Raw genomic sequence first — 25,876 nt, 5'->3', positions numbered from 1 at the left:
TTTACACAAATTTATACAACCTAACATCTATAGAAATTCAACATCTATATATTTTCAACTAACATCTATACGAATTCATAAATAACAATTAAAATTAATCGAAATAATAAAAAACATAACAAGCAATAATATAATAAAATTAAGATAAAATAATTAAATTTAATTATATATTTCAATTAACATTTTAAAGGTAAATTCAACAATAACAATTCAAATTTAACAAAATTTCCAATTATTATGGCAATACAAACAATAAAATAAATTGAACAAATAAAAAGAAAAAACTAAAGACTTTAGCAATGAAAAATGTTTATCTTAATAGTGTGTTGATTTAAAGATTTTATCTACAAACAATACACAAACAAAAAACACAACAAAAATAATCATAACTAAAACAAAAGTAAACAAATACAAAGATAAAGAAAGGAGAATAGTACATTTTAATATGTTGAAATCTACAATCAAAACAATAACAAAACTGTTTGAGGAAGCAGAGGATAAGAGAAGACGAATGAGAGGAGCTGAGAAAAGATGAACCACGGAGGGGGGGTCGGTTTTATACTGCAATTTTACCGACGGATTTACCGACGGAACTTAAAATAATATTTTTTTTGGCACTGGCATTAAATTCGGTCGATATATTTTGAATTTCACACCAAAAAATTTAGAAATCCCTCCAGAATTTTCGATGTCCGTTGGCAAGTCCGTCGGTATCTAGGTGTCAAAGCATGCGCACATTGGAATTGCAAATGTCCGTCGGTGATTCCATCGGTAAAATACCGACGAACGTTTAGTCGTCGGTATGGACGTCGGTATTTGTGTCATACTTTCATATGTTTTGTTTGTATTGCCTTTTTTCCTCCTACACAAACGCTTAAATTGCAAACTTACCGCACAACACAATAACAACAACAAATAATTATAAAAGAAATATTTCATGTTCCAAAATATCACCCATAATATTACATCCAAAAAGGCTTTACACTTTCATGTTCTAATCATATTTAGTCAGAATTTTCATCTTCGTCCTCAATTGAATTGTTATCAGCTTCATCACACTTTTCAATGTGGTTATCATCTTCTTCATCAACATTCTCTAGTCCACTAGAGCTCAAAACAACATTCAACTCTTTTGTGTCAACATCAACAATCTATCATCGAAAACACGAAAATTTAAATTTTCTTCTAAGTCAATCGAAGGAGTAACTCGGTATGGTTCAACCAACTCACTAGCTTGAAAGACTTCATCTATCACACTTGTGTCTTTGTTCTCATCCTGAACAACCTCGACACGACCCCTGAGTTTTGTTTTTAAAACGGATAACCAATCAACTCTTGATCGGTCCTTTCTAAAGGAAGGGGTGTATGTGTAATAAAGTTGTTGGCATTGCTTTGCGAAAACAAAGACATCATTTATGTTGCAGAGTCTAGCTTTTGAGTTGATTTCAACGAGACCATAGTGAGGATCTACTCTGATTCCTCTATCAGTTGTGTCATACCAATAGCATTTGAATAAAAAGAGTCTTTCTGCTCGCTATGATATTGCAATTCGACGACCTCTTCTAATTTTCCACAGTAGTCAACTTCAAACTCACTAGAAGTCGATCCCTTAATACAAACACCGTTGTTGTATGTCTTTCTTCCATGCCCGTATTCTTCAGTATGAAACATATATCCATTGACAAAATACCCGTTATAGCACTTGACTTTTCTTTCAGGGCCCAGGCTTAGTAAAGACAATGAAATAGCAACACTACTTCCCATTTGATAAACCTTGTATATCAAATACAACAATAATCATTTAACGGACATTCTGTAATATTGACGTACAGTTACCTTGCAAGAGATAATGAGTTTGTGATAGAACTTACATGTGTTCTAAACCACGTGGCAAATCGTTCATCTTGTAATTGAAAGATTTGAGATTCGGTCAGCTGTGAGTTATTAAACAGTAAATATTGTCGATGTTGCTTACAAGGTTGTTCCAAATTATATGAGTTTATGATATCACAATATATAAATAGTACAATACTCTTGACAAAGTTTAAGTAGTACATCTACTTACTTAATAAAAGGTCTTAGCTCATCACAGTTAAATAGAACATAATTGTGTGCTTGTCTGAACTTTATTTCAGTCAAATATTTTCCCCTTACGACATTTTTAGGTGTGGGTCGTCCAGGATTGGAGAATATTGACAAGTTCCCACTTGAAGGCACTTCACCTTCATCATCATGCCGTGAAACACGGTTAATTCTCGTTCTAAAATGAGGTTCGAAATAGTACGAGATAAATGTTGAGATCTCCTCAACAATATAGGCCTCATATATTAAAGCCTTAACATGCACCTTGTTCTTAACCTTTTTTTAAGATTGAACAAGTACCTGCATATATAGAATTAAACAAAAATTATCAATTAAAAAAACAATGAAAAAACTTTTAATTATGAATTACATTGCAACTGTAATATCTAACCTCTCGAATGGATACATCCATCTATACTGGATCAGTCCCCTAACTTTTACCTCATACAGTAAATGTACGAGTAGATGCTCCATTGAGTCAAAAAATGATGGAGGGAATATCATCTCAAGTTTGCATATTGTCTCGACGATATTCATTTCAAGCCTTTCAATGTGATCAACATTCAACTTGCCAGAGCATATATCTCTAAAAAAATGACTGATCTCCGTGAGTGCATCTGATATCCCCTTTAGCAACAAATCACGAAAAGCTAATGGAATGAGTGTTTGCATAAACACGTGATAGTCATGACTCTTCATTTCATATAATATGCATTCCTCTATATTAACCAGCCTTGATATGTTCGAGGCATGTCCATCGGGAAAACACAGACTCTTAAGCCATTTGTAGACCAGTAGTTGTGTGTTTTTCTCTAACACGAAGCTTGCTCTTGGTTTTGCGACCTGTGACCCATCATAAATCAACTCCATATTTTTACGGTTACAGAACAACGCTAAATCCAATCTAGCCTTGATGTTGTCCTTTGTCTTTCTCTTCACATCCATGACGGTGTTGAAAATGTTCTCAAACACGTTCTTTTCAATATGTATGACATCAAGGTTATGGCGGAGGAGATTGGTCTTCCAATAAGGAAGCTTCCAAAAGATACATCGCTTTACCCAATTATGGGTCAAACCAAAACTAGGAAACTTCTGCTTGCCTGATTGGAGACCAAACACAATGTCACCGTACTCTGATACAACATCATGCAATTCTACACCAGAAAGACGCGGGGGTGCAACATCCTTTTCAACTCTACCAACAAAGAAATCATTTTTGTTTTTTCTGTACCTGTGATTAGGTGGTAAGAAACGAGGGTGACAGAAAAAAAAAAAAGCTTTACCTCCGTTTGTTAGCGTGAATGCCTTGTTGTTTTCCATACAGTATGGACATGCTAGTTTTTCATGCGTGCTCCAACCAGAAACCATTCCATAAGCTGGGAAATCATTGATAATCCACATCAAAGCCGCTCTCATAACAAAATTTTATTTTCTCGATATATCATAAGTCAAAGCTCTGGAGGACCACAACGATGTCAACTCATCAATCAATGGTCGAAGACAAACATCTATATTCCGGCCCAAACTGCTCGGACCTGGTATGACCATAGATAAAAACATGAACTCCGGCCTCATACATATCCCTAGTGGCAAGTTATAAACCGTCAGCATGACCGACCAACAAGAATAAAGAGCAGCAAATGACCCAAATGAGTTGAATCTGTCTGTACACAACCCAAGATGCACGTTCCTTGATTCAACTGAAAAGTGAGGATGCACACTGTTAAAGTGTTTCTATGCTTCGCCGTTAAAAGGATGCACCATCACTCCATCAACCGTATTATGTGATTGGTGTCATGTCATGTGCTTAACAGTTCTTGGTGACATGAATAACCTCTACCGTCTAGGTGTGATTGGGATGTATCTAAGTTTTTTATATGCCACGAGAGTCTTTCCCCTGCCAGTTCTGGGTTTGTAACGGGAATGCCCACATGTCATGCACTCGGTTAGCTCAGCATTTTCAAGGTAGTAAATCATGCAGAAGTTAGGGCACATGTCAATTTTCTGGTATCCTAAACCAAGGGGTTTCATCATGGACTTAGCAGCATAAAAGTTCTCTTTAAGCTTATTCCCTTCAGGTAAAATGCTTCTCGTCCATTCCATAATTTTGTCATAATTGACCTCACTCAACCCGTGATCTGACTTGATGGTGAACACCTGTGCTACGACCGATAATTTACTGTGGTTCGTGCACCCATCTCATAATGGTTCGTCAGAATCTTTCAACTGATAAAAAAACCTTGTTGCATCTTCATTAGGTTCTTCTTCTATGATTGGACATTGACTGACATTACCTTGATTCATTCTCATTGCATCCATAACCATATTCCTGTAAGGATTACTGTTGTCATTTACAACTTCATGGACATTGCTAGCACTAAAAGTTGACCCAGCCCCCTTTCTACCATGCTCTCATTAGGAACAAATAGTTCTCCGTATGCATACCAACACAGGTAATCCTCCATGAACCCTTTGGTTAGAAGATGCATCGTTACAACATCTTGATGCATAAACTTTCTATTTTTACACTTCCTGCATGGACACCTAATACCGCCATCAGTAAAATTCTTTGGAATAGATGTTGCAAAATTAATAAAACCCTGAACCCCATTACAATAATTCATCCTTCGCAATCCTTGAGGTGAGTCTCGATACATCCATGACTTCTATCGAACCTTTATAAAATTATGATGACAACATGTATTAATAAATATATTATGTAAATAAATTTGCAAAAATATTGGTTTATCCCGACATTATCCAACAAACTAAAAAAACACTTATGTTAAATATTCATTATCAATCATCAATTATCAACGTCCATACAAATTTATACATGTATAAATTTACGGAAAATCACAACTCCGCAATAGAATTGATAAAAATTAAAACGGACCCGTTAAACAAGCTATTATTTATTTCATCACAACAAATCTAATTCGATGTAATTCAAACAAAGTTTTAAAAATTTACAAAATCTAAAACAAACTATAACAACAACAAAATTATACATTCATACTATAAGTTTCTTTGACAAATAACAATAAAACAAGTATATACGTTAACAAAATACATATACTAACAAAAGCAATAAAAAACAATAAAATTGACATTTAAATGTTAAAACTAAAAATGATAAATTTACTTACAAAAAATGAAAAAAATCCACAATAAAGTAATCGGATTAACGGATGTTGTGAAGAAACTTGAGTGCTTGTGTTGAGAAGAGGGGGAGAGTTGGGATGGGTGGTTGGTTGCAGTTTGGGAGGGGAGAGTTGGGATGGGGAAGAAAAATGAGAAATAGAGGAGGAGAGAATCGGCAGAGTGTGTGTATATATTGCCTTTTATCGATGGAATCACCGACGGACTACTGTCGTCAGTATACCCGTCGGTACATTTGACGGTGAAGGGGCCACGTCACTGTACGAAGATCCTGGTTTCACTGTACGGAGATCCCGGTTTGAATCCTTCGGTTATTCTGTCGATAAAATCGTCTGAAAAAATTCAACATCATCACACTATTTCTTGTTTTCAAAATTCTACATAGTCCGTCGGCAACTCGGTCGGTATATACCGATGGAATTATTCTGTCGGTATACACCGACCGAGTTGCCGACGGTATGTAGTCCGTCGGTATATATCACCGACGGCAAAGTTTTGTCGGTATAGACCGACAAAATTAGAGATGGAATTATATCCATCGGTAAAAATTACCGACAAAATAATTCTTTTTGTAATTCTGTTGGTTTTCACTAATTTTCTGGTAGTGAATTAATTAATCAAAAACTAATTCTTATTTTACAAAGCATTAGACTTTTTGTTCAGCATGGATTTTTCAACAATTGTTTCTCTTGAGTATTTTTCACTATCATATACGGCAAATGGTGAAAAATAATTTTTGTCTATTTTTTTATTTTTTTATTTATAAACCTTATTTTAATTAGCTTGGAATTTATTTAAATTAGGTTCATGTCTGACCCATTAGCATTAGGGTACAATGGTACTTCATATGAAATTTGAGGTTGTTCCAATATCGTTTGGTTTGAGTTTTTATTCTGGTGATTAAAATTGTGTAACGAGTCAATTTTGCATCAAGTTACAAAAAAACATGTTTACAATTGTTTGTGTTGACCTATGCAGTTTATTTATGTTATGTTTGGGTTATTTAAGATTCAAATATGTGTTTTCATTCATTTTTGCTTCTGTTTTATGTAGAGTTTTTGTATCGTTCATATTTCGTACGAATTCTTTTTGCTACTTATGAGATCATAATCTTAGTTTTATTTTGTTTGTTTTCAGTATCTTATTGATTCTTGTTTCACTTTTTATATATTTGGATTGCATTATGACAGCCATTGACTTTAGTTCGTTGATTTTCAATTCTGAAAGAACCGTAAGAATGTGAGCCGAGAGGTAAAAGGTGTAGTGAAAATAATTGAATGAAAAGCCTTAAATTGTGTGAAACACGAGAGTTGCGAGGATATATTTTTCTTGCTAGTAATCAATTTTTACAAATTCAATGATGTTTGAAAATAACGACTCCACGACACCGAAAACGGATAACACCTTTTAGATGCAAGCTTCGCCCAACAACTTGAGTTGCTGACTAGGGTGATGAAAGATATGAAAGATGAGATGGCTTCGATGATACAATAAAATAGTGGGATGGATGGATTGGAAATGGGGGCTGATTGGAGAAAAAACATTATCTGAAGGGCCGTAGAAAATGTTAAAACTAAATTTATTGATTTTATGGATGAAACACAAATGGCATAATTAAAGCCAAAAGAATGTTAGATTTGACCAGGGTGGAACTTTCAGCTAGAAAGAGAACATCTTTCATACGTGTTGCCATGTACAAAATAAAGAGTGTAATTTGATTATAGATAATGAAAGTTGGGCTAATATAGCTATTATTATCCTTGTTAGTAAATTGAACTTGTATATGATTAAGCATAATAGATCTAACAGGTTGTAATTGTTAAATGATTGTGGTGAGGTGAAAGTGAATAAACAAGTCTTGGTTACGTTTTCAATTGAAAAGTATATTGATGAGGTTCTGTGAGATGTGGTTTCAATGCATACAAGTCACATCTTGTTAGGGATACCTTGACAATTTGATAGGAAGGTCAAGCATGATGGATTTAAAAATAGGTATTCTCTTGATAATGATGGAAGGACACACACACTTGAATCATTGTCACCTAAACAAGTTTATGAAGACCAAATGAAATTTAAAAAGAAAAGTTAAGATGAAATGGTAATACAACAATGTAAGATCATGGTTACCATGCAAAAATATGTACGGAAGTTGTTAGTACAAAATGCATATATGAAATTATTATCAACTACTATTTTCATGCAATGTTGTTGAAGGTAAAAATTGGTAAAAAAAAAGTTTTGAAGGCTTAAACAAGACCAATTAAAGCTGAAACGAGAAAGCAAAACTAAGGAGACCAATAAACCATTTGAGGTCATGAGTTTAAAGAGTGAAAATAAAGTAAGTTTGAAAGAAAAAATAAAAGAGAAGAGAAAAGAATAAGATTTGGCTAAGGGTGAAAAAAAGTCAATTGAGCCAAGAGTGGAGAAAAGAAAACAAGGATGAGAAAAGAAAAGAGTCTAAAAAATATAGGTAAACATTTGAGTTTCTATACAAAATAGAGCAAGATCAAGAATGCTTATTTTTTCTGATATGCTTATGATTTTACTTATATATAAAAAATATATTTTAACACTAACAATTTTCATTCTTTTATTATGTTTCTATATCTTTGTTATAAGATTTTAAGGATGATATAGGACAATCAAATTTAGATTTGAGCTTAATTTGTTCTCATATGTAGCTTTACGCCAACAAACATAATTTTCTATCCGACTTGAATTAAGCTAAAATTTTATCAAAAGTTTTCAGATATTTTTTTTATATCTTTAGTTAAAATTTTAGGACAATCAGAGTTTGATAATGTTTTTTGATTAAAAGAAAAACAAGCCTAAAATAATTTCATACACTCTTCTAAATGAAAAAAAAAAAACTAGCCACAATCTTCACAAGAGGGAGCCGCCACTCACAAAAGAGAAAAAAACAGATACTAGCCTTCATCATCTCTTTCCGTTCAAGCAACTCTAAAAAACAGCCCCTGTTTTCTCATCCCTCTGACCAACACCATAGCTGCCATATAACAAGGCTTCCCAGTCACTCACCATGGGCGTAGCCATCACTGATAGTCCCAGCTCCTCAAACATCGTCATCATGCACCAGCAGTGTCATCTTAAGCTCTAGTAGCATCACTATGGTCTCAATTGAAGCAGCGGCACCCATGACAATTGCACGCCCTCAGTCCAATTGTGAGAAGTTCTTCTCCACCGTGACCAGCTCCTCCACATCTCAACCGACACTGCTTCATCTCTCTTCTCCCTCTTGACAGCAGCCTCATCCAGTAGCTCCCCCCATTTTAGCCGTGAGAACCAGCACACAAGCCAACTCACCAAGTCTCTTTGCACCAGCTCCAACAATTGTTAGCAAGCTCAAGCCAACAGTAGTAGAGAGGTTTCCTCCATCTCTGTCATAGGTCACACCTCTTTTCCTCCTCACTGAAAGCACCAGCCGCCTGCACCAGCTACACCTCTGCACTTCTAGCAGCAACCTTCGCTTCTCAACAGCAGCAACACTGATTTCAGCAACTTGAGCATCAAGCACTGTGATCAACAGCAGCAGCACCGTGAGCAGTTAGGATCTCCTTCTTAGCCATGCTAACCTCCACCTTGAGCCACCAAGAATGCCATCAGTAGTGTTACTCCCTGGCCAGGCAAGCCCCCTGCTCTTTACCTTCTACTTTATTTATTTTATTACATGCAAGACGTGAATTAATTCACGTCTTGCTACTACTGGCATTTGTCAGCAGTGGCGTAAAAAAAATAAAGAAACTGTTGGGCTTTAGTCAGCCCAACTCAACTGATCTGGTTAGTCTTGGGCCTAACCAGCCAACCCCCCAAGGCTGAGGTTGTGTTTGGGCAAACACATCTATATGTCTTTCTTTTAGTTTTTAACTTGTTTTTATTTTAATATTTAGCCAAACATGCTTTCTTTTGATATTAAGCCTAATTAAGACTTGTAAAATCATCCAACTCTCGCTTAATTGTTTACTTGAAAGTGATTGGTATGCCGATCTGATATTATCCAGGACCTTTATCTTCATACTCTTTGTAAGCCTTATATCACTACTAAAAAATGTAGTAATTAACAACTAACTAATCCATTGCAAATAAAACTAAAATTCGTTGCTAAATTTTTTTAGCAAAAAAATCAGCAACGGAAAATATCGAATGCAGATCTGTCGTTGCTGATTTTTCAGCAACGGATATTCCGTTGCATACAATCAACAATGGAGAATCCGATGCTCACAAATCAGCAACGAATAACCCGTTGCATATATTTCCGTTGCTAATATATCAGCAACGGATTTTTCGTTGCTCATATATCAGCAACGAAACAATACTGGGGAGTTTGGCATGTAAAATAAATTTAAGAAATCAAAATGTTAGTATTTGGAATGTTAAATAAATATAAGAAATCGAAGGCAGATCCTAGTGCATCAGCTTAAAAATACTGGGGAGTTATAAAACTAATGTCATGGAAATAGTATTTGTTAAAAAAAATATCAAAATGCAAGTGACAGAAATCTGTAAATATCAAAAGAAGCTCTCAAATGAAAAATACAACCAAGAATTTACCGAACAGAAACACTGGTATTAATCAGCATCCACATTATAATTGCAACCCAGAACCCATACATACAAACAGAAAGAAACAGTGGCAACAATATTGGCTGCAAACCCTCTTTTCCTATCCTGGTAACTATCTTATTCAAACTAGAAACAAGAAAGAGAGCTACATTACAACCATCGTATAAAGCAGGAAAGTAGACACAAACCAAACTGAGAACAAGTTCATTTCTCAACAAAAGAAAAAATATAATAATAAAAAACAAGTCTTTTGAGTCAAGAACCTGACACTTGCAATTGACTTTGCTCACTGTTAACGAACTCCTTTATAAAACAGATGACCAGATGATGTTTCTGAAACAAATCACTTGTCCTGCAGCACAAAATTCAAATCAAATTGAATGAAAATAATATATGTAATCTGATCCATAACACACACTTGAATCAAATAACAAAAAAATAACATTGAAAGCCTAAACTTGTCAAGTAATATGAGGAAATAATATGAAATCATCCATACATCTAATAAAGATAATTCATTACATATACTACAAAATATAATTAACTCGTGCTACTCATTATTATCATCACTCTTAACCATGTCGTCATCATCACACAAAACCATCTCGTCGTCGTCACCACCATCACCACCACCACAACCATCATCATCATCATCATCATCATCATCATCATCATCATCATCATCATCATCATCATCAGCTTCTTCTTCTTTCGCAACCCTTTCATCTTCTTTTCCCAAATTTGCGTCAAGTTGAAGCAATACATGTTGACTGATTTCTTCATAATAAGATGATTCAAGAAGTATATTTGGATCATCAAGTGTTTGAGTAGGAAGAACACGACATGGTTGAGAAATCTCATCCGATTGATCAACGTCAAATGATCTCAATATGTTGGCATCTTCAATAAATTCACTCATGTCAACATTATAGCGACTTCTAGTAGTTGTCTTAATAATCGTCCATCATTTAGAGGATTTATTATCAGGTGGATATGTATAGTAGACTTGTTGACATTGTTGCGCTAACATAAAATCTTCATTTTCATGTAGTTGAGATGTATGCTTGATTTCAACCAAACCATTCGAATGATGCACTCTAATCCCTCGTTTTGTATCATACCAATTATATTTAAACATAAATAACTTACACTTACTCCCTAAATATTTTAGTCGAACAACCTCTTTAAGCATTCCATAATAATCACGTTCATTATCATCATAACAATTTCCTTTCATACAAACTCCACTATTCATCATCTTTTTAAAACGAGCATAACTTTGAGTATGAAATTTAAAACCATTCACATAATACCCATTATAACATTTCACTGAAGTTGAAGAGCCTATAGCAAGTCCAAAGAGTTGATTTTCAATTCCGTTAGATTAGTATTCCACCTAGCATAATAATTAACTCCATAAGAAATATTGTTTTAAAAAAGATTAGTAATTTTTTTAAAGAAACTAATTGAGATAAAATATAAATTAATTTTATGAAAATACTTACATTATTTTTTAACCAATTTGGAAAGATCTCTTCGTATAATTTTTCAATTTCAACATCACGCACATGTGGTTGTTGTGACTTTAACTCTTGACGACATTGCCTAAAATTTTAAAATGTTAGAGTTAATAATAAATTATTATAAATTAAGTACAAAATAATATTTCATACTTACTCTAAATAAGGCTTCAATTCTTAACAATTGAATATCACATAGTTATGCGCAAATTTGCATTTCAGCATGTGACAATTGTCTTCTATAAAATCTTTTGGATAATTTTTTTCCTGGATAGGAAAAAATAGAGAGATGTCCATCGAGACTTTTAAGGCCACCATCATCATTTCGTGGAACTTGATTCCAAATTTTTTGCACGTCATCACCAAAATAATGAAATGCAAAATTGGTAATTTCATCAATCAAGTATGCTTCACATATGGAACTCTCAACTTTAGCTTTATTGGTCACTTTCTTCTTCAAATAAAACATATACCTATATCATTTATGCTAGTTAGTTTATTTTTTAAAATAAAAAGGGAATAAAATTAACATAGTATGAAAACATACCATTCAAATTGATACATCCATCGATATTGAACAAGTCCACCAACTTTTACCTTATAAGGTAGATGTATCGTCAAGTGTTCCATGGAGTCAAAGAATGATGGAGGAAAAATCCTTTGAAGTTAGTAAATTATTTCAATTATATTCATATACATTAACTCCATGTGTTGGACATTTAAATTTGTAGTACAAATATCTCGAACAAATATGGACAATTCAGTTAATGCCTCCCATAGTGGCCTAAGTAAGTAAGGTCGGAAAACAGTTGGAAGAAGTCTTTGAATGAAGACATGACAATCATGACTCTTCATCCCCAAAACCTTACATTGTGCCTCTTTCACACATCGTGAAATGTTTGAAGCATAACCATTAGGAAATGACAATTCCTTCATCCATGACAAAACTTGTTGTTGTTGTTTCTTGTGTAGATAATAAGTGCCTTTAGGTTTGTAAACCCGACCACTCGTATCTTGTTGCAAATGTAAATTTAGCTTCTTACAATACAGCTAAATATCCAACCTAGCCTTTAAATTATCCTTGCTTCTATTAGGACAATCCATTACTGTATAAAAAATATTGTCAAAGAAATTTTTCTCAATATGCATGACATCAAGATTATGACGAATCAAATTTGTATGCCAATATGGAAGCTCCCAGAAAATGCTCTTCTTCTCCCAATTGTGTTTAACACCAAAGCCAGGAATTTTATCATTATGTGAGGAACTTCCATTATGTCCCTCAGTAAACTTGGACACTTCGTTTAACATTTCCAAACCAGATGGACGAGGTAAAGGAGGGAGCCTTTCAATTACTCCTTTCAAAAACTTATCTGATTGACATCTATATGGGTGGTTTAAGGGTAGGAATCGTCGATGACAATAAAAAAATGTAGTTTTCCCTCCATTTTTTAATCTAAAGGCCTTGTTATGCTCCATACAATAAGGACAAGACAGATTGTCATGAGTACTCCAACTCGATAACATGCCATATGCTGGAAAGTCATTAATGGTCCACATCAAAACTGCCCTTAATTGAAAATTTTCCTTTCTATATACATCATATGTTTCAACACCAACAGACCACAAATTATTTAACTCGTCAATCAAAGGTCTTAGGAAAACATCAAGTTTTTTTCCTGGATTCTTTGGCCCAGGAATCACCATTGTCAAAAACATGAATGGTCTAGTCGTGCACTTCCACGGAGGTAAATTATAAACAGTCACAATTATTGGCCAACAAGAGTATGTATTTGAAGACATGTCAAATGAACAAACCCCATCAATGCATAACCCTAACGGAATATTTCTCGGATCTAACACAAAGCTTAGGTGGACATGATTAAACTCCTTCTATGCCTTCCCATCAGATGGGTGCACCATAACCCCATTATCTGACTTATGAAAACGATGCCATGTCATATCTTTGGCATGATATGGAGACATGAATAGTCTCTAAAGCCTTAGTGTCAAGGGAAAGTATTGGAGTTGCTTCTCTACCTTATTGGAACCTTTACTAGTCGGATTTCTAGGTTTGTTTCGTGAACTTCCACAAAAATCACAATTTATTTTCATAAGCATCTGCCTCATAGTACAACATACAATAATTAGGACACACATCATATTTCTCATAACCAAGTCCAAGTGGCTGCATAAATTTTTTGGCATCATAAAAATTTGATACTAAATTTTCATCATTAGGCATGCAACTTTTTGTAAAATCAATAAGTTTGTTGAAGATAGTCTAAGTCAAATTTAAAGTTGACTTCATATTAAGTAATTGTACACAAGCAGATAATTTGAATTGCTTAGTACACTCATCCTACGAAGGCCCTCCGCAACTTTCAAATGTTTATAAAAATTAGTTGCCTTCGGATTTGGAAGTTCCTCTGCTGCCACAGGACTAAACACATTATCATTAGAGTATGCATCACCAACCCCCATTGCATCCATAACCAAATTCCTATATGAATTTTCTAGACAAACATCATTCACAACATGACTAATTCCAACCGATGTAGGTCTAGCCAATATCGGTTATGTGATATAAGACTCTCCATGTACAGTCCAATTTTCATAACAAGGTAAAAAACATTTTGTCAATAGGTGCTTACAAATATCATTTTCCTTTAAAAACTTTTGATTTTTGCACCTCACACAAGGACATCTAATTTTTCTCCCAGATATATTTTGATCAATTGAAAACGCAAAATTGATAAATCTTCTAACACCCATAATGTATTCAGGATGAAGACGACCATCCATAAGACGATGATACATCCACGATTGATCATCCATATTAATCTAATTAACATGATAACACTAGTAAGCATTTTAGAAATAAGCATACTTCCTTAACTACTAGTATTTAAACGATCCTTTAAAATAAAATATGTACCACATAAACAAACTTTAATATTTAACTTTGATTTACCACAGTAATCTATCTTGAAATTAATATTAAAAACAATATACTAAAAATATTTATATTAACACAAACTTTATTTCTTTTCATGTGTTTCTTTCTTTTATTCCAGAAACCCTTGGAAATACTGTATCTTTGTATGCTTAGCATCAATTTTCATCGAGATATCTTTATTTCTTATAAAATATATTATTATTTTTTTCCTTTTCTTTTTTCTTTCTTTCATTTTTTTGGTATTTTATTGATCTTTCTTTTTATTTCTCTCTCTCTCTCTTTTTTGGGTTTTGCTAAGCCAATTATACATGGAAAATAGAGTTTTTGTTTTAATAAATGTGGATTATAATTGATTGAATGACTATAAATTAAAAATAATTTTTATAACAAAAAATATTTCTAAATTAAAAGTAAAATAGTTAAGACTTCTAATTCAATTCATTTTCACATATATTTTAAGCATTAAAATTGAATTCAATTACATGATTTAATAATTTATTTCAAATATAAGAATTGTAGTAGGTTATTAATTGAATCCAAATTTGCTTTGAATTAAATTTAATATGTGATTTGGTTCTAGATAAGGTTTAAGTTGTTGGGTGCTTAAGCATTTAAAAATATTGTTATTTATCCTTTTCATTTTTAATTATTAGAGTAAATTATTATTTTATCCTTATGTTCTTAGTGAAATAATGATTAGTCTCTTTGGTTTGAAAAAAACTCAATATTAAATTCTTATATTTTTTATATTTTTTTGCCACTTGTCTTCTCATAACAATTTATTTTTTTCCTAAGATCTAATAAAAAAATTTCAATCTTGAAAAAGATTAAAAATGCATTTAGAAATTTCAAAATAACTAACATTTAATTTATAACAAGAAACTAACTTATGGTTTTCAAAAACATAATGACTAACTTATAAAATCATAAAAAAATACATAGACTAAATTATAATTTACTCTAATTATTATCTCTTAAAACCTCTAACTTAAAAGTAGAACTACTCATGTGGTTTATGTTTTTTATTTCCAAAGAAATATTGATATACTATGCATTTAATAATAATAATAATAATAATAAAGTAATAATAATTCATTGTTTTTTACTTTTAATTGTTAACGTCGCCCCAGTAAACAAGTTGAGGAGCTGTTATTACAAATCCACCAAAAAACTAATTTAATATGCCAAAAACTAACATTATCATATTTTCACTCATAATTAAACAATTTATGAACCGTAACCCCACAAATTAAATTGAGGGTTTTCATAAATTTTCAATTAAACATGCATAATTAGGTTATAGATCATGGTAAAAACATTTCATAAACTCTTATTTTATCGAATGAATAGCCTAAAACCATTATTCAAAGTATCGATAAAAAAAAATTTGTTGTCTGTGTTCTTGAGTTCTAGGCAAGCGAGATGAAATCTACACGACAGAAGAACATATGAGATTGAGAAAGTTAGGTAAAAACTTTTTAGTGTAAGTTAAATTGCAACAGAGAAAAAAATAAATCATAAAATTAATTACCTGAATTATTGAAGAAAAGAGTGCAAAACTCAACTCATATACAAAGACAGGGGGTAAATCAGGTTCAATGGTGATAATGATGGGTCTAGTGGGATGTTGCCATGGGTTTGTGTTTTTGGTGGTTTACAAAGAAAGATTGAATCTGTTAAGATGAAGATAAAAGTTAGGGATGTTGGAAAATCAGATCGATGAAGAGAAAGTGCAAGTTAGGAATGAGAAGAAGATGAAGAGAAAAGTTAGAGACAAAGGAAAATCAGATCGATGAAGAGAGAGTGCAAGTTAATTATTTTTCTAGTGGGTTGTTTGTTTCTTTGTTGTGTTTACATTTCTAAAGGGGAGAGATTGCAAGTTTAGAATTGCTAATTAACGGTTGAGATTGTCAAAGCTAAATAGCTAATCAACGGTCTGTATAATTTTAGTTTTAGGTTAAGATTTAAATATTTATTTTTTCAATCAACAACAGATAGTCCGTTGCAAATTTTATGATGCCTTTAGCAACGGATTTCCCTTTGTTAAGCCTGTTGCTAATATTAAAAAAATAATATATATATAATTCGTTGCAAATCTGTTACTGAATTTAGCAACTGAATTATTCGTTGCTAAAACCTGATGGTAATAGTCCCATTTTTTAGTAGTGTATCGACCTTTTAAAGAACAATCATTGAGCATGTGAGAGATCCTTTAAGACTAGATAGTAACCTACCCGTTGATGCACTTAACGACTAGAACCTACCTACTAGATTGTACCCTGTATAATCACATTATGGCAAGCCCAATATGTGGCATCTTGAATTCCAAGACCATTGGGTGGCAAATGGTCATCACATAGAAATTTTACAAGAGTTTGAGTTGACCTATTTGCTTTTAATTTAATTTTCAGAGAGGATAAAATTAAAATATTAAAATATCAGAGATTGATTTCAGTTAAAGGTGTAATTTGTCAACTTGTGAAAAACCAAGAACTATAGTGTGTTTTTGCCTCTCTTTTTTCCCTTGATCTTCATTTTGAAAAAGATCATCAGAATATTTTTAGTTCTTTTGATTTTATTTTAATTTTAAACAAATTTAAATTAAAAAAAAAGTTTGTGTTTGTTTGAGACTTTAAAACTTCTGTATAATAAATAGAACCCTAAGCAATAAATAATAGAGGGAGCCAAAAACAGAAGGCTAAAACAATTTTTCCATGCTTTTCTCTCACCTCATACACTCTTTCAAAGAACATAAAAAAAAAAAAAATAAATAAATAAAACTTACCCCACATCTTTACAAGAGGAAGCCGGCAGAAAAAAAATACTAGCCTTCATCATCTTCTCTCGTTCAAGAAACTCAAAAAAACAGCCCCTCTTCTCATCCCTCTGACCAGCACCATAGCTGCCATCCAACATGAACACCATCAAGGCTGCCCAGTCACTCACCACGAGCACAACCATCACCGATAGTCACAACTCCTTAACCACTGTGAGCATCCATCAGCCATAGCAGCAACATCATCTTTAGCTCTAGTAGCATCACTATGGTCTCCATTTAAGCAGCCCTCCCACAACAATTGCATGCCCCTAGCCCAGTCATGAGAAGTTCTTCTCCACCGTGTCCAGCTCCTTCAAATCTCAACCGACATTGCTCCATCTCTCTACTCCTTCGTTACAACAGCTCAAACCAGCAGCCTCGTCTAGTAGCTCCCGCCATTTTATCCGTGAGAACTAGCACACAAGCTAACTCACCAGTCTCCTGCACCAACTCTAGCAACCATGAGCAAGCTCAAGCCAGCAACAGTAAAGGGATTTCCTCCATCTCGGCCACAGGTCACACCTCTTTTCCTTCTCACCAAAAGCACCAGCCACCCTGCACTTCCAGCAGTAACCCTCTCTTCTCAGCAGCGGCAACACTGATTTCAACAACTTGAGCAGTAGTCATTGTGATCAACAACAGTAGCACCGTGAGCAGCTGGGATCTCCTTCTCAGCCATACCAACCTCCACCTCAAGCCACTAAGAACGCCATCAGTAGTGTCACTCCCTAGCCAGGCAAGCCCCCTGCTCCTTACCTCTTACTTTCTTTTTTTTATTACATGCAAAACATGAATTAATTCTCATCTTGCTACTAGTGGCATTTGCCAGCAGTGGGGTAAATTGGGCTGGACCTTCAGCCCAGCCTACACAGCTGGCCTAGGTCTAGCCCATCTAAAAAAAATAAAGAAATTATTGGAACTTTAGTCGGCCCAACTCAACCAAACTGAGCTAGTCTTAGGCATTAGGCCCAACTAGCCAACTCCCTAAGCTAAGGTTGTGTTTGGGAAAACATACCTATATGCCTTTCTTTTAGTTTTTAACTTGTTTTTATTTTGATATCTAGCCACACATGCCTTTAAAAAATTTTCAGAAAAATTCCTAAAAATATTCAGGGACATTTTGAATTTATTTGTGGGTCCCTCGCATGTTTTTTCAGTAATTTTGCTTAATATTGGACCACAAACTTATACTATAAGACACAAATTCAGTATAAAATGTATACATGTTTTTTCTCTGAAATGAAAAAAAGGGCTCCCTCATTGTAAAAAAAAATATATACAAAAATAGGTTTTGCTTTCAATTCAAATTTTACTTATTTTATGTACTGACGTCAAAGTCAGGAATATTCGTATTCACTAATGCCAGAATTGAGAATACTTTTGTTATTCACTAACGTCAGAGTTAGGAATATTAGACACTAGAATTGGAAATTATTTTGAACCTCAATATTCATTAACATCAAAGTCAGGAATATCATACCTTTTCTTCACGTAATATTTACCAACGCTAGAGTTAAAAATATTTGTAGTTGAATATTCACTGACGTCAGAGTCAGGAATATTATAAGCAGACCATCAGTAGCATAAGACAACAAATCTTTAGCAATTTAAGACAAAATCAGCGATGCAACCTACCTCGGGTAGGATGTTTAAGGGGTGATAGTATCTTTCCTTTTGTATAATTAGTCTCGTACCATAGAATCTATGTTGACTAGTTAGGGTTCCTGGTGACCATAATACTAGGTGACAACTACTTAAACTAAATCTTTCCCCCTATAAGAACAAGATGCTAGATATCTATTCTTTTCCTTAAAGTTTTAAAGTCGTAGCGATGTCGGGTGCAATAGGTGCAATTAACAATAGTTTGGTAAAGTATAGACATACTATCCCTAGACTTGATGATATTCTCAATGAGTTATATGGATCTTATGTGTTTAGTATGATTGACTTGAAAATTGATTATTATCAATAAAGATAAAAGAAGGGGATGGAGGGAAAAATAACTTTAATACTAAATATGAATTGTTTGATTAGTTAGTCATGTTATTTAGTCTTACTATATTGCATATAGTAATTTAATAAAATTGATGAATTACATATTGCGTGCATTTATAAGTAGTTTTATTGATAATTACTTTGATAATATTCATAGTAAGAATCTAGATAAGTATATTGAGCATTTATGCTTTTTGTTTAATATGTTACAAAAGAAAGTTAAGTGCTAATCTATTAAACTAAAAACAAATATTCACCATTTAAAATATTTTATGGTGTAACTCTACTAGATTTGTTTTCTTTATTTATTGATAAAAGGGTTAGACTTTATGGCAATAGAAAAGCACATGTAATGAAAGCATTGTTTAAGAAGATACGACAACATGTTGAGAAAAAAAATGAGAAATATGCATTAAAAGCAAACAAAAGATGAAAAAAAGATTGTCTTTGAACTAAGAGATTGAGTTTGGATGCATATGCACAAAGAGAGGTTTACTGGACAGAAAATCAAAGTTGATGTTTAGAGGAGATGGTTCATTCAGATTCCTTAAAGGAGTCAATGCCCACAAAGTGGATCAAGGTGAGTATAATGTTATCGTTATATTCAAAAAAAATTATCTTTCTTTGTTTGATGTAGGTAATGATTCAAGGTCGAATTTTTTTTAAAAGATGAGGGATGATGTGATCCTGGCTACAACATCAAAAGATCCATTAGGAGTGTCCATTGAGTCTATTGTAAGGCCTAAAACGTAGTGGATCGAAGAGAATTTCAATAGGCTAAGTCAAGAAGTTTGGGTTAAAAATGTTCAAATTTTCTAATCTGGATTTTTGTTTACTTTCAGGGTCATATCTGAAGCTACAGAAAGAGTTTGAATATGATTCCAATTTGGTTGGAAACTAGACATACCTTTCCAACGATATATAGCAGGAACACTAATTCATCCGGATAAGAGAGAACAACATGTTTAAAGTTAGGCTTATAATCTACTAGTAAAGTGTGAAAACAGAAAAAACATTATTTTTTTAAGAGTTATAGATTTATTTTACTACAGGGAGTTCTTAATGTTATTGGGAACTTATGTGGTGGCCTTTGAGTTACTTTTTTTTACAAGGATTTCATATCAAATAAGAAGAATTAATTGGTTAGAAATTAATTCTTATTTTACAAGACATCAGACTTTTGTTCAGTAAGGATTTTTTAACAATTATTTCTCTTGAGTATCTTTTACTATCATATACGGCAAAGGGTGAAAAATAATTGACTTTTGTTTTATTTATTTTATTATTTTTACATATTATTTTAATTAGTTTAGGTTTTATTTATATTTGGTGCATGTTTGACCCATTACCATTAAGTTTTTATTTTATTTTCAAGAGTATAAATACTCTTTGTAAGGAAACAATATTAAGACTTGATAATATTATTGCTGCCAAATTGATTTTGTTTATGTGATAGAGATTCTCGTATTCTTTGGTTCTCTAACAAACTAAATTGACTTATAAAAAATTAATTGATTTCGTGATGTCTTCTTTATACTTCTCATTTGAAAATTGGTATTCATAGGGTGGAGATTTTTATCAATGCTAATACCTTGGGATAGATTTTCATTGTATCACACTCTTATTAAACCTATTTTAGCTTTTCATAATTCGTTGTCAATCTTGTTATTATGAGTTGCATGATCATATGATCATGAGATTCATATAATTACCTTAAACAACCAATACTCTTGAGAATAACAACGACGCTATAAGTTAAGACCGCAAAGTTGCAAAAACTCATCAAAGAACTATAAATCAACTTAATATGCTTATGTTTCTGTTAAAAACTTCACATAAAGAACATGTGGAACTCAGTTTAGAGAGCAGGAAAAAGGCGTTGCCAGAGTGGGAAAAATGTTTTTCTAATTTTTCAGAGAACATTTGGGAGGTTGAAATTTTATTGACAATCTCAAAATGCATACCAAGTCAATAAAATTTAAAAAAAAAAGGAATATATATCTCAACCTACATATAGATAAAATGATGAAGTGGTTCGGCCAAGGTATATCTCATCTCAGAGCACCGTATTTAAAACGGCAAAATGGCTTCAACAAAGAAAATTTGCAAGGGTATGGAAACAATAAACAACATCAGATATTACGGAAGGCTTTAAATAGATTGGACAAGCATTGACGGCTTAGGCCAATCCAGAATCATGTACATCCTCATCCATACCTTTCTTGTCTCCTAGAAAGTACATCTTGCTTGCCCAGTTGCCCATTACCAAAATGAATGGTGGTTTGTTTCAAGATATTAACCCTATGTAGAACATAAAGGAAGCATACATAAGTGGTAGGATAGATTGTCATCGGAAAGCACCATATGATGTATAGAGAGAAGTAAAGATACAGACTTCCTAGACAAAGAGTGAGGGGAAGGTAAAAAACTCTGAACAGAAAGTGATTTGCTAAGCTGAAAGAAGACGGCTCATTGGTGAAGTATGAAATGTAACATCATGATACATAAAATTCAAAGGTATGGGCTACTGGACATCTTAAAACATATAAACTCAGACCAACATACACAGTAATGGCATCTACTGCACAGTTCTGTTAGCCATGAAAGCATCATCAGGAAACCAAAAATTGTCATTTAGCTCACAAATTAATTTCATGAGCAAAAGAGATCAATCTTACTGATTATACAAATCAAACAATCTTTTTTAGGTGAATAAAAGGACATTACCTCTTTCACAAGATCACTCAATGCAGAAACCCCAAAACAACCTACAGTGGTATATAACATGTAGGATTTCTTCTCTTTCAATCGTCTACATGTATCTAACATGAATCTGCAAAGCAAAACAACATTTCAGTTGAAATATATCAAATTGTAACGTGTAAGAATTCCTAGTGTTTCCAATTCACAACGGTTGTGGTTGCTGGCTAAAGATGTTAAAACTGTGATATCATCGCTGGTTTTCGCAATAATAGCCATAATTAATTTCGAGGACAACAACACCATGATCATCTCACATGTCAACTACATTATCCTGATCCAACATGCAATCTTTCATGCCCAATGAAGCATCCAACGAACAATGAATTAACATCCATCTCTTATCTTTGGCAGGTAACTCTAGAAATTAACAACTTGGAGCAAATTCTTTCTTGACCACCAAAAGTAGTAACACAACAGAAACAAGACAAGGCAAAGCAAGTCTCTCGTACTTTTAATGAGCCCAACTGAACTGAAGGGACTTTTGGTTTACCTAATAACCTACGATTATATGCTTGCAATACCATATTTTAATCACCACAGCTAATCACAAATAGCACTTAAACCCTTTACCACTAGGATAATCCGAGACGTAAAGTGTTTAAAGACACTATAACATAACAAGACGACTTAATTAGAAAATGCTAATAAGCTATTGATCAAGGAATCAGATTCTTTCTTCAAAATAGTATGCTAACGACTGAATGAACCAGGTAAACAAACAACGTATAATAAGAAGCAATATGAAATTACCAAAAAAATTATTTTTCAAAAGAAAAACTAACCCTTTGAATAATTTTTGGCAGGTGATAGAGATGTTGTACCGCAGTTCGAGCTGAGGAGTGCTACTGCGTTTTATGGGGGGGAGGTTGGAGTGAAGAGCTGTGATAGGACAAGTCATGCTGAAACTGAAAGGGGACTTATATTTATATGCTTTGGTTATCTCAGACTTTTTAAATTTTGATGGCTTCATCATTGCATGTCTAAAAATAATGGGCTAGGTGTAAGGACTGGAAGAGATTGACCCAAGTCATGACATTATGTGGTCTTGGAACTTGTTATATGTGCCTGCTTAAGCAGGTTGGGTCTTTTGAGCCTTGGTCAGTGAATAGCACTGGAGTAGATTTTCATGATGCTTTCAAGTCTGTTGCTACTACTGTTCAACAGTTTTTCTACTATTTTACTAGAACTAAATTTTAGGAAAAAAATGATGCATGTTCTAACATGTTGCTTTGCTTGTACGAGAGGAGAAAACTCTTATAAGTTACAACCAATAGGACAAACTTGTGATATGATAACTCAACCGCCTGTTCTGGAAAGAAATAAAATAAAATAAAATGAAATATCAACCTCAATGAATCAGAATCTTCAAATCGATTCACATGTCTCTCCTCTAAAAAGTGGAATTGGATTCCTTCATTTTAAATCGTATGTCCATTATCAAAAAATTATGTATCACAACTGCAATAATTTATAAGAGACATAGCCATGACGAAAGAAGCAAGAAAAAAGCTTTGATCACGACCCCCCTTTGTTTTTTATAAATGGACAATGGTGCCTTGCGACCAACAATTTGAAAATCAAACTTATAGCGTTGAATCTTAGAGATGATACGACAAGTATTACTTGTCTCTAAAAGCAACAACTAAAAATAAGGGAATGATGTTTATAAGTGGGACAAACAGAAAAAGGAAAACTACATGAGAGTTTAAGATAATGTAGGCTATTCACATGCATCAGCTCTCATATTATCTCTTTATGTCAACCTCTACAACAATTGGTAATTTAATCTATACTACCATTTTAATGATGTTAATGTATCCCATGCTTTTCTGTAATTGCTTAACTGGACGTCATGAAAAATTGATCATACATAATCTGATTCAAAGTTCAAAAGCATGGAACAAGGCTTCCATCCTCCTTGGATGTTTTGTAGTCTAATCAAAATTCCAAGGAGCCAAACAAAAAAAGAAATCCTAAAATAAAGTTAAACAACTTCCATAATAAAAGACATCATTGTAGAGATGGATGTCCATTAAAACAGGAAAGCAGGTGACAGTAAGGATGGAAAGGAGTGTAGTGCGAAGAAGGTATTCCTTTTGCATCAACATCACTTGCATTTGTAATATTCAATTTTGTCTCCTACTAATAGATTCCATACCAGCCTCCATCACTTAAGTCCGCGTGTTATGTCGCCTATCAACTAATTCGGTTGAGAGATATTTCTGTGCACAGTTACTGTCCTCGAATCAGCCCCGTTGGTTGCTGGAAAGGGCACATGAAATTAGGAATAGTTTTTAAACCATTTCAAAGATGGACCAAGGAAAAGTTCTTGGTCACGAGTTAAATGGGTTAAGCTGATTTAATTTATTTTTTATTTTATAAAAAATAAAAATGTATTATTTTGAAGAAAAAAATGAATTTTGATAGAGTTTTCCTTGGGCTAACCCGGTTGTTGGTCAACCTGGGTTTTTGACAGAGTCACGAATCAACTTATCGGGTTAAGTTTTAAAACAATAAAATTAGCCTAACTATGACTTTTAACTCTTTAATTGGTTCATGAACTAGTAATGAAATTCCCAAAACATGTGAAAAACAAAGTGCGGAAAATGTGTTCTTAAAACCTTATTTATAAAATTCAAAGGACAAAGCATATTGACTATAACATCCACTTTTCTTTTTCCTTCGACACTCTCATAATCGATTTAATTACTCAGTTGTTATTAAAGATGTTCTGATTTTCAAATACAATCCACCCAGCCTCAATAAGCTAAAGAAGTTCACTCTCAAAAGCATGATAATTTTTAATGATGTGTCCCGTGTCACTGCCATGATACTCATTTTTATGTTAGGATGATACCACTTGGGGTATGGTGGTTGGAAGGGTTTTTGGGGAATAAAAGCGATCTTCCTGATATTTATCAACCTTTTGAAGATCTCCTTCAAGGGTAAAAAGGAATGGGTGGTAAGGTTTTCTTGTTCTATTATGAGTTTTCGTATAACTGTTCATCGATTCGAGTTTGATTAGTGGTTTGAGGAAACTAGATGGGACACCAAGAGATAGAATGATCTTGATTCATACTTTTCGTGCAAGAGCTATCTTCCAACCTGTAAGCTGATATAACATCAAACCTTTCTTTCAAACTCCTAATCCTTCTCGATTCCAATTATTGCTCCATCTTTCTATTGCTGTCACCATATCCATAAAATAGGTTGATAAATTACTGATCAAATAGTCAAAGTACGGGGCATCTAAAGTGTCAATGAAGATGGCAGTGAGCTCATTTTCAAGCAAAAAAGGATAAACTTGTGTTGCCATTTCACGCAACCTCATATCATAATCCTTGATTAACTCATTACTTTGTATCCTTATTCTTTGAAGGTTAGACTTGGTTAGGGTTACCTTTAAGTTCAGTCTAAATTATTTCAAAAACATATTGGCTAAATATTCTCACTTCTCCATTTTAAAGCCATTTAATCCATTTGTTAGTTAAAAGCAGGTCCTTTCAGGCTCTCGTGAAAATAATAGATCAAAAGTTACTTATAACAAATAACTTTAGTCATTTTACTGTGGTATACTTTAAGGTGGGTTTCTTGACATTGAAATCATGTATACTTGACAAACTTGACGACTCTAAATCTTCTAGAACTGCCAACATCTAGCTTTCAACATATTGTTTAAGTTAAAAGTGGATTAGATTAGTCCTCACCTTTAATGGATTGATGTTCTTTTATGGTTATGATGAATACATTATTTTTCTCTTGAAACGATAACCACCCATAATAAATTAGCTTATCAATCTGCCTCTTGAAACTTTGACAATGATCGATGGTATGTCTTACAACTCCTACATGGTACTCGCATGTAGCATTCTTGTTATACCATTAAGGGAAAGGTGGCTTAATGGGTTCAAGTAGTAAAGGTGCTATTAGACGAGCATTTACAAGATGTTGATAAATATTGGTGATGGGAACTGGGAAGAGAGATGATTGTTCATG

The 25,876-nt window shown here is 33.3% G+C and overlaps 1 protein-coding gene across 1 annotated transcript in view; it reads right to left on the bottom strand.

Annotated features, from left to right (window-relative positions):
* The window catches only part of LOC7467937 (uncharacterized), a 29,608-nt gene extending 4,412 nt beyond the window's left edge, over nucleotides 1-25,196 (bottom strand). The window contains exons 1-2 of the mRNA XM_052449082.1: nucleotides 25,123-25,196; nucleotides 21,845-21,950 (exon numbers count right to left, since the gene is read on the bottom strand). Of these exons, the coding sequence (XP_052305042.1) occupies nucleotides 21,845-21,950; nucleotides 25,123-25,196 (180 nt within the window). The remainder of the gene's footprint in view (nucleotides 1-21,844; nucleotides 21,951-25,122) is intronic.
* Nucleotides 25,197-25,876: the final 680 nt, after the last annotated feature.

The sequence above is a fragment of the Populus trichocarpa genome, chromosome 18 (assembly GCF_000002775.5).
Source record: "Populus trichocarpa isolate Nisqually-1 chromosome 18, P.trichocarpa_v4.1, whole genome shotgun sequence".
In the NCBI taxonomy this organism is placed as follows: domain Eukaryota; kingdom Viridiplantae; phylum Streptophyta; class Magnoliopsida; order Malpighiales; family Salicaceae; genus Populus; species Populus trichocarpa.
The sequence above is the reverse complement of the archived record's forward strand: the minus strand, read 5'-3'. Positions and strand labels throughout refer to the sequence as shown.